The 12,628-nt window shown below is 40.1% G+C and overlaps 2 protein-coding genes across 2 annotated transcripts; both read right to left on the minus strand.

Annotated features, from left to right (window-relative positions):
- Window positions 1-864: 864 nt before the first annotated feature.
- On the minus strand, window positions 865-8,850 carry FBXO4 (F-box protein 4). The gene is made up of 7 exons (XM_050328730.1): window positions 8,651-8,850; window positions 8,316-8,551; window positions 6,385-6,605; window positions 5,315-5,390; window positions 4,632-4,810; window positions 3,581-3,756; window positions 865-2,531 (listed from the first exon to the last, which is right to left on the minus strand). Exons 1-7 carry the CDS (start codon window positions 8,837-8,839, stop codon window positions 2,442-2,444), a joined length of 1,167 nt encoding a protein of 388 aa, XP_050184687.1. The 5' UTR covers window positions 8,840-8,850; the 3' UTR covers window positions 865-2,441.
- A 348-nt stretch (window positions 8,851-9,198) lies between these two features.
- Window positions 9,199-12,310, minus strand: RIMOC1 (RAB7A interacting MON1-CCZ1 complex subunit 1). The gene is made up of 6 exons (XM_050328732.1): window positions 12,223-12,310; window positions 11,813-11,913; window positions 11,275-11,421; window positions 10,739-10,870; window positions 10,413-10,527; window positions 9,199-9,497 (listed from the first exon to the last, which is right to left on the minus strand). Exons 1-6 carry the CDS (start codon window positions 12,308-12,310, stop codon window positions 9,208-9,210), a joined length of 873 nt encoding a protein of 290 aa, XP_050184689.1. The 3' UTR covers window positions 9,199-9,207.
- Window positions 12,311-12,628: the final 318 nt, after the last annotated feature.

Below are 12,628 nucleotides of genomic sequence, written 5' to 3' on the forward strand. Positions count from 1 at the left end.
CTTTTATTTTGTGACCACTGTTTATATAAACATCTTGTCTCAGTGGGCAGGAAAGCAATTTTCTTTCTAGCACTGTTAGAATCCTTCATCCCAAGGAAAGAAAGATTTCTGGGATCCAGATCCTGATGATTTTATTTCTCACAAACCCATTACAGTTGCTTCTAGTGTGATAAATACAAGATTAATTAAGATTTTTTTTTTAAAAAAAGGGGGTTACATTAAAAAGTTTTAAAATACATTTAATTCATGATTCCATATCCAATTATTTTTGAAATTGTAACAATTTAAGTCCCAAGCTTAACTGACTTACTATGCTTCTAAATTCGTCAGACTCAAAAATTTAAATAGTAGAAACTGGTTTAGGTCAAATATAAAAGATAGTGCTAGATTAAATATGGAGTGCATCTCTGCAACTGTCTGGTGTATGTATTCTCCACAGGCTGGTTGCCTCTCCATAGCACACCTCTGTGCATCTCAGCTTGTCTTTTGGACAGTGTACCTGGTCACCTTCCTTGCCTGTACTGATCCACCACAGCACTCAGTCATGCAGATCTGTCACTGCATGGACTTCTCATTCCCAGTGTTTGTTTTCTGGACTGCACCCTTAAAACTTACAATTCTTAAAGTTATCTTGTCTTTAAGGTAAAGTAACTGATGATCTTTAGATTAATAAAAATTATATACCCTACATTATCCTGACCTTTTGCGAGGATAGTGAGTGAATATCTGTTAAACTGGCAACATAAAATAATCTTGTTCGTTATGATGGCAATGATAGTTTGTTATGTTGTGACAGTGTGATTGCAGTGTGTGTGCACACATATGCACATGTGGGGGGCTTAACACACACAGAAAAACTGTAAGTAACATTCTTTAAAAAATAATTTATTCCTTGTGAAGAAAGTACAATGATGATCTTACATGAACCCACCCCCATATCTGTAGCTGACATAGCATCAGGTTGCTGCATTCAGGCCTCTACATACAGATCACTACGAAATTATTAAGACCAGCAGGAAAGTCACATACATCCAGTCACAAGGCATGGACTGTTACCCTAAATACCAATGAATCTGTTGTGTCTGCTCTATTTTAAAGGGCAAAACACACATATGCTAAAAAAGGGGGATAAACCGCAACATTTTCACATTATATCTTCCTACGGATTTTCCCTTGAAATTCCCATATGTCTAAAAATGTTTAGAAAGCTGAATTAATTGTGCATAAAGATGAAAAAAAAAATACATTTTCTAATTCATTAAAAAAAATCCAACCATTTCCTCAAATGGAGATTTCTGACATAGCTGTGTTGAGCATCACTCACATATCCCAGACCAAGGGTGGTTACAGCTGTATATACCCCATGCAATTATTTATCTGGGTTCCAAGGAGAAGTTGTGAGACTGTTGAATTTCATGGAGAGAGGAAAACAAGCAAGAAGCCCAAAAAGTAAACAAGTGCACAGAAAAAAAATCCAAGGGAAGTTTCTGAACATTCATCCAATAATAAAAACACAAAAAAGGTGGAAGAATATGACTATCTCCGAAAACATCTATACGGAAAATGCAATTCCAGCTTTAAAATGTTACTTCCCTTTTTATAAAAATATTTGCAACTGTGTAGAAAATTTCAAAGACAGGTACAATTCATACCTGGAAATGGCCACAACTATTTCAGTAACTGATGGTTTATGTATTTGATAAAGTTCTGAAGTACTAATGATTCTATTTAAACATTGAGGTATGTCCAGTTCAAGCTAATAATTTCAACAGAAAGAGAAAGATGCTGAAGTCTGTTATGGTTGGTTAGTAAACAGGATCACAAATACTAAACAATTCATACATGACAGTTTGCTTGTTTGTTTCTAAGAATTTTGGTCTGGGCTGACATTCCCTCTGCTATTTTTTGTCTAGAAACTGTTTCTGGAAAAAATGCATGGGAATTCATGCTTTTGGAAGAGTTGATGTCTTTCTGTCAGCCTACTACTGTACCAAGTACAGTATATTTTCTTTGGTCGGGAACTGTCCCTGCTGAGATCTCCACTGAAAATGTTGACTGAATGTGCAGTGCCTGTCACAGGTCTGTGCAGATAAACTAATGTAGTGTTTCACGTATTTACAGAAGAGATTAGACAAACAGATATACTGAGAAGATTGTACTTTAAAGGTCCCTGGTGGAAAGAAGGGAAGCAACCAAAACACCCAGACTGGCCTGCCGAATTACTTCCTAGCTGCTGGATTCCACGCAATCCTACTTGTACTTCTAATTCAGGACTGTAGTTGGAAGAATGCTGATTATTTAAGTACATGCAGTGATATATATGCACATTTGTCTTTTAAATTTTACTTCTGACAGTGCCCTGGCAGGAAGGACAAGACTCCCACTTCCAATGAAATGCAAAACACCAAAGGGTTTATACAGTACAACAATGCACAATTCCATTACTGTGCATTTTTACAATTTGCTTCTTCCAAGAGCCACTCAATTCCATTTAGCAAACCATCTAAAGTTGCAGCCACAGTGTCCTGCACCTGTAAAAATAATAATAATAAAACCCTAATGTATTAGAGATATCAGGTAACAGGATCTAACAGTATTTTAACATCACTCCATGTCCATCTGTGAAGTCAGAACCATTCATATAAAATCTAAATTTTTATTATTGGTGTAAAGGTCCCTTAGACAAAAAAAGGCTTCATAAGAGTAAGAAAACAAAAACCCCCAAACATTAAGACCTATCAGGAAAGCTTTCACTCTTGGAACCAATGTGAGTTTTTTCTCAATCATTGCATCAGCTATTCTGGAACACTGTCCTTAATTTACAAATGGCAATGTACTTGAAAATTCTTCTCTTAAGTCTTGAAACAAAAATGTTGTTAGCTCTAGACTTCTACCCATATTAATAATATTCAGATTTTGTAACTTTTATCACTTTTTCCACTTTTATCAAGTGGCTATAATAAATGCTTTGTTTTTTTAAAAAGCCTGTAAACATTTTCCTTATGAAAACAGAAATTATCTCAAATCAGAATTTTGGTTTTTTTCTGTTTTTATTATTCTTCAGCTACACAACGTCAGCAGATTAATTATATGTGGCTGACTCATGCTGACATATACTGAGCTTGACAAGCATTAAAAGAACAGGTTCAGGACCTCACATGCTAGGTAAAAAACTGATTTGTCAAAGACTTAAGCACATCATATCAAGTGAGCATCAGTCTCCTAAATATGGCCCAAAAATCTATCTTGTGTCCAAGGTCTTGGGTTGTGACTCAAGTAATTTAGATTTAAATTAACTGAAGCTTCCTTACTCCCTTCAAGACCAGCATTTGTCCTCCCTTAAACTCTGAAGTCTCTTGTGTGTGCCTGGGCAAGCCACTGAACTAACTCCCTATGCTCAGACAGGCTAATGATTCAGTTTAGAGGACCAGAGAAACTAAATCCCTCACTTAAGTGGAGAGCTCATGTACTAGTGTTGAAAACTGCACACTTGCTTAGGTACGAGTGGTTCAGGAACCTGAAAGCCTAAACTGAATGTAAACCAAAGAGAAATAGAGATTAAAGGCTTAAATGCAAGTACCATCCAGGGCTGATGTAGCAGATTTAGTTGCAATTGATGTGCGATGTAAACACATGGAGTTCTTTCCACACCAGTGTGAGAGACACAGGACAAAACCAGCAGAGGTCTGGTCGGAGGCCCGAGGGCTGGATCAATCATTGCCAAAATACGAGCTCGTTCCTCCTGACGATCATGCTCTGAGGAACAATTTTTAACATATGAGTCTTAAATATAAGTAAATCCAAGGAAGTGTTTCATTGGTGTTTTGGAGGGTTTTTTAATTTCTTTTTCTATTTCAGAGGTGACGAAACAGAGGGCCAGAAGGGCCAAGTGATCTAGTTCTGCTTATCACAAGACTGATTCACCTGCACGCATGTCACGCAGATATTAATGTCATGTTTAGATGTTATTTAAAGGTCTCCATAGATTCTACAGGCAACCTACTTTAGTCCTTAACATCAGTGTTTTCTGAGTACCTTACAGAGATCAAAGTTGCAACAAGCCATTCAGAAATACTCACATCCTGTACAATCAGCAGCTCTTCCCTACGGGACATAATTTTCTCCATAGTATATTCCCTCACATTTTTTTTTTTACCCTCTTCTTTTCTGAACCAGCCTTTTTGCTCCATTTAAAGTTGATGAATGTACAGACCATTACAATATTAGTTATTTGGATTATCCTCTTACAGGACTATCCTGATTTAGACTAATTGCATTGTGTACTGAATTTTCCTGGTGAAGGTTCTGGTTCCAGACTATTACACCGCAAACAATGTATTTCAGGCTTCTCCTACACATGGCCAAGGTTTTTGTTTGTGTTCTTTTTTAATCCAGATGATTCCAATTTAGATAGCAACTGTATCAGTATATGCCACAAACAAAAGACAAAGCCATAACCCATCAAAGGTTGATGAGAAAGTGTCTAAGACAGGAGACATGAAGAAATAGCACTAATAAAGCAGATTTTGAAAGGATGAGAACGTGGATTATGATATTTTGTATATTCTTTGTAATTTTTATAACAATCCAATTATTCTCAAATTATAAATAAATAAAGATAAAGCCCTTACTTTTATGAGCTTCTGCATTAGCAACATAAATGAATCCATCAACTACTTCGCACACCTTCTTCACTTGATCTATTACACTGTAGTGCACGGCTTGCTGATTCCCTTCTGTGCTGTTGTCCTGGTAAAACATCTTATTCACAGCAACAGCTTGCTCTGTCCTTGCTCTCCTCCTTTCCACACTGGAAGACATTTCAATATTTCAGTAGTCAGGTTACCTGAAAAAGCAAACTCTCAATCCTGAGAGTCTAAGTGGCAGAGGAAAGGGACAGGAAAATGGTATGAACCAGCAAAACAATTTTGCCCCCTTCCGCCCCGCCTTCTTTCCTAGTGTTCATATAGAGAAGATGGCTAGCAATCTGCACATGAAAATACATCCCAGAGTGAGTTTATATAGTGTTTCAAAAGGGAATCAAACAAGGTTTCAAGAGGGATAGAATTACCGGTACTGTACCTGTCACACACATGTGGTTATGCAAGAGGCTTGGAAAAGGTTTATCACTTCCATGTGAAAACTCAGCAGTTGAAGAAAGAAGGGAAAAGCAAAGACATTGAAGCTTCAATTTATAAGGAACTTCCATACATGTGAATGCACAGATAGAAGTCACATGACCAAAATATGAGGAAGGTATGAAATGAATGAGAAACTGTACATTTTATTTGGTGAAGACCAAATCTTATCTTACCTGGTGGTGGAGTACAATGTCAGAATATTGAATTTTTGACTGTTATTAAACTGAAAACTGACTCCAGATCCAATTCCTAGAGGGAAAAAATGAATATATGAGATTACCACTACTTGGCTACTGAACAGAATTAAGTAGTAGTCTGAAAATTCCAGTGGTGCTATAAAGTGGATATATTCAAGTCTAGATATTGCTGCTAGGGGTAGCAGATTTACTATCTTACAATAAATTTTATACATGCCCTAATTGGTCAGACTATTAATTTAATGAAAATCAATTCAATTATATTTAAATAAAAAAAGAGGCATTTCCATTTCTCATAATTAGACTTGAACCTAGAAACTCAAATCAGAAAGGAGGCAGACTTGTGTTTAGCTGAAATTGCCATAGCAAAGGCTCTAGTCTGTTAAAGACAATCTGCATTGAAAACGAGAGAAATTTAAAAAAAAAACAACTCATTTTCACACATCCTGTAAATACAGTATAATTATTCTAATTCTGATGTGCTGAAATAAACATTAGTCAAAAATTAATACATTTTTGTCTCTAGTTTGGACTGAAGTGAAATTACAGATGTTCAAAGCTATTCTTTTACATATAAAAAAAAAATCCTTCACCTGCTCTTGTTAACTCTTCTAAATGAAATTTACACCATTTGACATAATCATATAAAGGATCAGTCTTGAGTTCTTGTATAAAAACACAAATGTGTTTAACCCCCCACTGTAAGCAGTAGTACCTAAACAAAGTTCTGCCTGCATTTATCCATTACAACAAGAGCTGTAACATGGAATTTTGGATGAAATAAGTACAAGGAGCAAAATGATCCTTCTGACATTGTTGCAAATTTAGTCATAAATTTACTGCAGCTGTTAGTTTGTCCCAAATGTTCACTGCATTTATCCTTCTGAACAAATACAAAGAAAGAAAATGGTTTGGTTTTTTCCATGATGTTGCTGACTTCTAAGGGGACAAAAAAACCCATTCTTTTTCTCTATTTCTCCACCCACATTTTTTTGTGTTATATTTGCACACAAAGTATAAAAGCCAAAAGCCAGAACCATCATTACCATGAATCTGTCTGTGAGGTAGGCCAGCTACTAGCAGAATTTCTGGGCACGTCATCATCTTTTGCACTAAGGAGTTGTCCAGCTCTTCCAAACCCGGCCCAAACATGGCAAAGCGAGGTTCTACCTGAGTGACCAGTGACTGCAGAAAGGAAGTCACAGCCCCGTACCGTGGTCGGCTTGATCGCAAACTTCTTCTACTCTGAGGACAGCTCTTTTTGTATCTGTGTAAAATAGACACAACTAGAAATTAAAGACAAAATGCACAAGAGGTATTAATCAAACAACATAAATTGACTTAGGTCCCACACTTCTCATGCTTCGCTTCTGGGTCAACTCAAAAGGAAGAGATCAAAAATTATTGAGTTCCAAATTGATGATTTCAAACACCAGTACAAAGCAAGTAAATGCATCAGTTCTTTTGAAGTCCAAATACTGACTTTTTAGACCTTGGTATGCTGCTATCTATAGATCATTCAGTTTGTTTAAAATAAAATAAAATAACACATTTCCCCACCCTCACTGAAAACAAAATATAAAAAAAATAACATCAAAGCAGATGAGTCACATAAAAAAATAAAATTAAGAAAATGAGACTGGTGAGTGCATTTCAAACCTTAAATAGACTGCTTCTGTGTTTGAAACAGGTAACCACCTGAAATGGACCATATCCCCTGTAGGTACAGAGCATGCATGCTGTGAATGATGAGTGTTGTCTGCAAGCTTATGTGCTCACTTGGTGCAGAAGCTAGCAGGCATGAAAAGACTTTGGTAACCAAGGGAAAGAGTAACAGATAGATATCCTAAGAGAAGCAGCTTCAGTCTGCTTTTGCAGTCATGGTAGGCTGCTGCTGGACAAATCACTTCTAAATGAAATTTACACCATGTGACATTATCATATAAAGGATCAGTCTGGAGTTCTTGCATAAAAACATCAAACGTGCTCTTCTACATCTACTCTGAGATACTTCACTTGAGATCAGCAGAACCACTAAGTGCACACAGACACAATGGAAATCAGTCGCAGGTGGTTTCAAATAGGCAGTGCTCTGAAGTATTCAGACCTGAAGAGAATTAACTCCAGTTTTAAAATCAGGATGTATTTTGCACTTCAAATTCTGGGTGCATTGTTCTTGCCTGTAAAGTGGGGCTGAAGTTAGTGCACTTAACATGAAAAAACATGTTAAGAATCACCTTTGGAAAATTTAACTGCAAATAAATAAAAAACCCAAACAAACCCACAAAGTACTACTACAAATCAATCACGGGAATTGAATGACGTTAAAAAAAAATTGCCACAACATAATCTGATTGTTTTAGGAGTTCTTGTCAGTCATCTAAACACATTGTGAGTGTTGCTATGTTTTTCAGCTATGCTATCTGAAACCAGTTTTCTGTGCACATTCAAAAAGGTTTTTTTTATTATTAGGTCTTCCATGTAAGATGAAAAAAATAAAGATTCATTCCACTTGTAGTAGTTTGAAAACTTCTTAGTACTTTTATTAAAGGAGAAATCACTTGCCATTGTACTGAGAGCAAAGAACACTTCTTTATCAACAGTCGCAGGGCTTTTGAGATGACCGTATTTCTGTGGCACAGCAGACACACAGTTTACAAACAGCTTTAATTTTTGTAATTAGCTCTTTGTTTTTTACAGTGTCTTACATTCCTGTTGAGCCACAAAACAGAAAGAGCTGACTAGACCATTGAACAACAGGAAACTGTATTTCCAAACTAAGACAATGGATTTGATAAAAGATCAAAATTTAAGCAGCAGGTTACAGCAGAGCTTTATTGCTGTGTATATGACAACATTTAAACAGCAGGTTAAAGCAGAGCTTTATTGCTGTATATATGAAACATGCCAGTGGGCTGAGTATTTTACAGCTGAAGAGAGACTTAAACTCACGTTAAGAGAACATGAAGATACTTACACTGCCATGTAATCATACAGTGCCTTATCGCTGGCGTCCGAAAAGGCTTTATCAAAAACCTCCACCTCCGGGAGCGACTTCCAATCAACCCACGTCCAGAGCGGGAGATCCCGCAGGAGAAAATACCTCCACAGCAGCGGGTCCCGCACCACCGCCCTCCAGTAACTACTCGTGCTTCCCAAGCGGCACAGATCTTGGGGCGACAGGAAGGACATGATGTTCAGCTGCACGTCGATCTGAAAACCGGGGAGTGGGGGGAGGACAGCGGCGGATTAAACGACTCGGGAGCGGAGCCGGGAGAAGGCGGGAATGTCCAAGCGGGCCCCCACACTCACCGGCAGCCTCTGCAGGGCGCTCGCCTCCTCGGCGTCTCCCGGGAGCGCTGGATGCGGGGGGGCCGCGAACGCGGCGGTACCGCCGCGTTCGCGGCTCCCCCGCATCCAGCGCTCCCGGAGGACGCGCAGCCCACCCCTCACGGCCGCTTCCAAGCCTCCTCCCCGCTCCTCTCCTCCCTCGGCGGCCATGGCGCCGCCACCGCCCCTCACAGCCAGCGCGCCGGCGCCGCGGACTTTGGCACGGGCTGAGGGGAGACGCCCGCCATCCTCGCCCGAGGGCAGTTCGTTTTGCCTGCGGTTTTTTTTTTTTTTTTTAATTGGGGTTCCCACCCACCTACCCGAAATACTTGATTATTAAACTTTGGACCTTGGTGTTCCAGGAGTTCTTTGAGAGAGAGTGTGTGTTTGCGTGTTGTGGTTTTTTTTTTTTTTTTTTAATGCAGCAGGAGTACACATTTCGGTTTAAAAAAATAAAAAAATAAAATCGGGCGCTGAAGCAGAGGCAAAGCTCCTTAGTTGTGCTCTGAGGACACGGTGTTTTCTGCCGGCGGCGGGTCTCAGCCGTGGGTTTTCACGAAGTCGCGCAGCATTTGTTTCGCCGTCGTTGTGTTCCACCCTTGGCCTCTTAAAGGACCCTCACACACGGCCACATACTTAGTTAACATGTTTTTCCCTGTTTCTTGGAAGTCCAGCCACATGCTCTGTGTTCCGCTGCCCAGGCTGCTGTCAGACACGGGATCTATTGACTCAGGGCTTTCCTGCTTCCCTTCTCCCCAGTGTTTCAGTCCCCAGTAGCACATTTCTCCACAGTACATCATTGCCAGTAAGTGAGTGTCACTAAATACACCTGCAAAAATAATTTATACCAAGTACTTTATTGTTCTAAGCAAGTACACAGCTTGTTAACTTTTTTTCTTTTTTTAAGTTTCCTGGAAAAAATGTCCAAAATTACAGTCTCAGCCTTTTAAACAGGTACACCAAAAAAACCCAAATCTTAACCCTGAGAAGACTGACAATGCCCAGAAGAGAACGCGGATCAAGACTGTGCTGCTTACTCTGTCCATTTTGACCCTCCATGATGCTAAAATCTCTAAGATTGCCATACAATTCTGATAATCACGTTGGCCTATTTCCTTTGACAATTTCAATAGTAAGCACAGGCATGACTATACCTATTTATGTTAGAATATTTCTGTGCCTCCCACAATTCAAGACTAAAAGAAAATAGTTCTACAGATTGCTCTACAGTAATGCAACTTACATAAAACTACATAAAGTAGTGACAGAGAGAATTTGCCAAATCGGAGCAGTTTTGCATGTAGCTTTTATGTGAGTGAAGACCTTAATTCTTTGTACCTGTGTTATTCTAGAGCTGAACAGCCAGACCAATATGCAAACATCTAGCACCCTCTGCAGCCATATCTGTGCCTTAAACATTTGTCAGTTGTCAACTGGATGGCTGTAAAACACACATGCTCAGCATAAAACACCCACTGTCTCAGTTCACCTTTATCCAGTGCGCTCAAAAACACAGGAAAACAAACACTACCACCTCCTAAAATGCACAAGTCAAAAAAGAAGTGGGTGAGCACTGCTGCCTGCTTATTTGCTTCATTATTACCTTCTTGTTCTAAAAAGTGACAGGTTTTGAATATGAATGCAAAGAATGAAAACACGCAAAAAAACACTTCATAAAGTGAAGCAGTTATTAAGAGGAGGGGGTTGTGGGTTTTTTTCAGGGGTTTTTTTTGTGTTTGTTTACCTTCGCTGAGTAATCTAGCTGTGTCCTTATCTTGAAGTAAGACATCTTCATTTAGCTGAAGAGGGCATCTAAAGCTAAGCATCTTCATCAAGTAATGAACTCCATCATTAAGAAACTGAGTACAGTTAAAAAGGAGGAAAAAATAAGTTCTGGTTAAATTAATGATAGCCATAAATAATTCTATGAATTTCTCAAAATCCTACTAAAAAAAAAATAAAGGGGAAAAAAAGAAAAAAAAGATTAAAAAAGCAGCCATATCTTAAGAGTGAAGAGTCAAACTTTAAAGCTGTATTCACAAGCTCACAGAACATTTTCATTTCCTTTACCTTTTTAAATGTGCCAATGTTTCCTTGTAGCCATTCTCTCCTTTCTTTTGCAGTGTGACAGTACATGTAAAGCAGGGCTCCTTTCCTCCAGTAAAGACATTCTAACAATTCTGCACCAAGGATGTTAACAGGCTGAAATAAAATCCAACAAACTGGGCTAACACAAAAATAACCCACCTGAACTAGTCATAAACACAGTCACACATGCAAGAAGTGCTTCAAGTCTCTTACTTTAAAGGCTGTACTTGACAACAACACTCAGAGACACTAACCTAATACTGAAAACTGTCAACTTGAATTATCATTAACATCCTATGCAGTAAGGAAATGTTAGCGAGAGAAATTCTGAGCATGCAACAAGTTATTTCAAACAATATTTTCAGGAATGACTATTTAAATACAAGTAAGACTTGAAAATGTTTAAAAATACCTCAAGTTCTGCCCATCAAAAAAATAAATACTATGATCCTGTTTCAGATTTTTATTTTAAAATAATGAAATAAATAATCCTCTGGCTCAAGAGCATCAGTACTCACTTCTTCATCTATGTTGCATTCCCTCACTAGATCTTCTGGTTCTGAAAGAATACAAATAAGTTCTTTAAGTTTTTGCAAGGAAGTTTCTTCTGGAAAATCTTCATCCACAAGCTGGTTTTCCTCAAAATATGTTATGTCTAGGACAGCCTATGAAAACAAGAAGACATACAAAGGAAAAGTACTACCAGCAGAATAATCAAGTAGTGGTATTTCCTAACATAGAAAACTTGTTAGTTTATAACACAATATATTTTGAAGGTATTTTTTAACATTTTGTTTACTAAAGGTGCAAGTTAGAAGTACTGGAGGATTGCTGACAGTGAACGTAAAGTCAAAGCTCTTTCTGTCCCTAAAGTATCCATACAATTATTATCGATTCCCAGATTATACAAGTCAGGTGCAGCCACGAGCTTCACGGATGTTTACCATACACACCAAGTAACAAGGTATCCCTTTCTGCTCTATCCTCCTTTTTACACCAAAGCCTCTCTCACAACCTACACAGATTTTCTTGAAAGTCAGCTTGATGTTTTAATACCTGAGTATAGAGCTGAAAAAGCGCAGAAGGAGGCTCTTTCCCTTCGTTACAGAGGTCCTTCAGCTTGTCCAGAGCAGCCGAGCCTTTTGCCAGGAAGGTATCTGAAGGAAGAACACAGTGCTTCCTTAGCACTGAAAGGCACTGAGCAGGAGCCTCGCTCCCCTTCCTTTTTCATGTGGCTTCATCCACCCCCGCCACCCTGCAACAGCAGCTGGGTAACACAGCACTTCAGCATGCCGGCTGTCCTGCTAGCCCGCACCTTTCACAATGAAACTGAGGGTATCCGCGGGTACGCTCCGCTATGCCCGAGCCGACCCCCACGCTCCGTTCACGGGGATACCCTGCGCCCCGCCCTGAGGGCCGCCCTCTGCCTGCTCCTCAGCCCGTCACCCCCTCGCCGGGCCGCTCACCGTGCGCGGCCGCGCCCCGCGGTGCCCTGAGCCGCCTGCCCAGCGCCGCCAGCCGGGGCCGCAGAGCGGGCACCGCCGCCACCGCCATGGCCGCGGCCGCGCTCACGCGCAGGCGCAGCGGGGCCGCGCCGGCGGGGCGGGAGCGGCGGAACAGCGGGGCCGGCGGGCCCGGCCCGCGGCTGCCTCCCCTCCCTCAGCCCGCGCCCCGCCGGGACGGCCCTGCCCGCACTGAGGGCAGCTTTGGTTGTGTGGGGGCGTGAAAGCCCTTGCATAACAGGGGTCCGTGGCGTTTGCGGATTCGTGTCATGGTCCTCGGGGAAGAGTCGCTGGCGTGAGCCTGTGCCGGCGGAATTTGTGTAGTTCACCTTACAGATTGGAAATGATCTCGGATCATCCAGTCCAAACT

The sequence above is a fragment of the Myiozetetes cayanensis genome, unplaced genomic scaffold (genome assembly GCF_022539395.1).
Source record: "Myiozetetes cayanensis isolate MyiCay16 unplaced genomic scaffold, myiCay2020 scf4, whole genome shotgun sequence".
In the NCBI taxonomy this organism is placed as follows: domain Eukaryota; kingdom Metazoa; phylum Chordata; class Aves; order Passeriformes; family Tyrannidae; genus Myiozetetes; species Myiozetetes cayanensis.

Coding starts and splice junctions, on each gene's coding strand:
- RIMOC1 (XM_050328732.1), bottom strand. CDS start 12,310: ATGGCGGTGGCGGCGGTGCCCGCTCTGCGGCCCCGGCTGGCGGCGCTG. Junction 10,871..11,274: donor AATGCAACATAGATGAAGAA/GTGAGTACTGAT, acceptor ATTTTATTTCAG/CCTGTTAACATCCTTGGTGC. Junction 10,528..10,738: donor ACATTGGCACATTTAAAAAG/GTAAAGGAAATG, acceptor AACTGTACTCAG/TTTCTTAATGATGGAGTTCA.
- FBXO4 (XM_050328730.1), bottom strand. CDS start 8,839: ATGGCCGCCGAGGGAGGAGAGGAGCGGGGAGGAGGCTTGGAAGCGGCC. Junction 6,606..8,315: donor CTGTATGATTACATGGCAGT/GTAAGTATCTTC, acceptor TATTTTACACAG/ATACAAAAAGAGCTGTCCTC. Junction 5,391..6,384: donor ACCTCACAGACAGATTCATG/GTAATGATGGTT, acceptor TTTTCCCTCTAG/GAATTGGATCTGGAGTCAGT.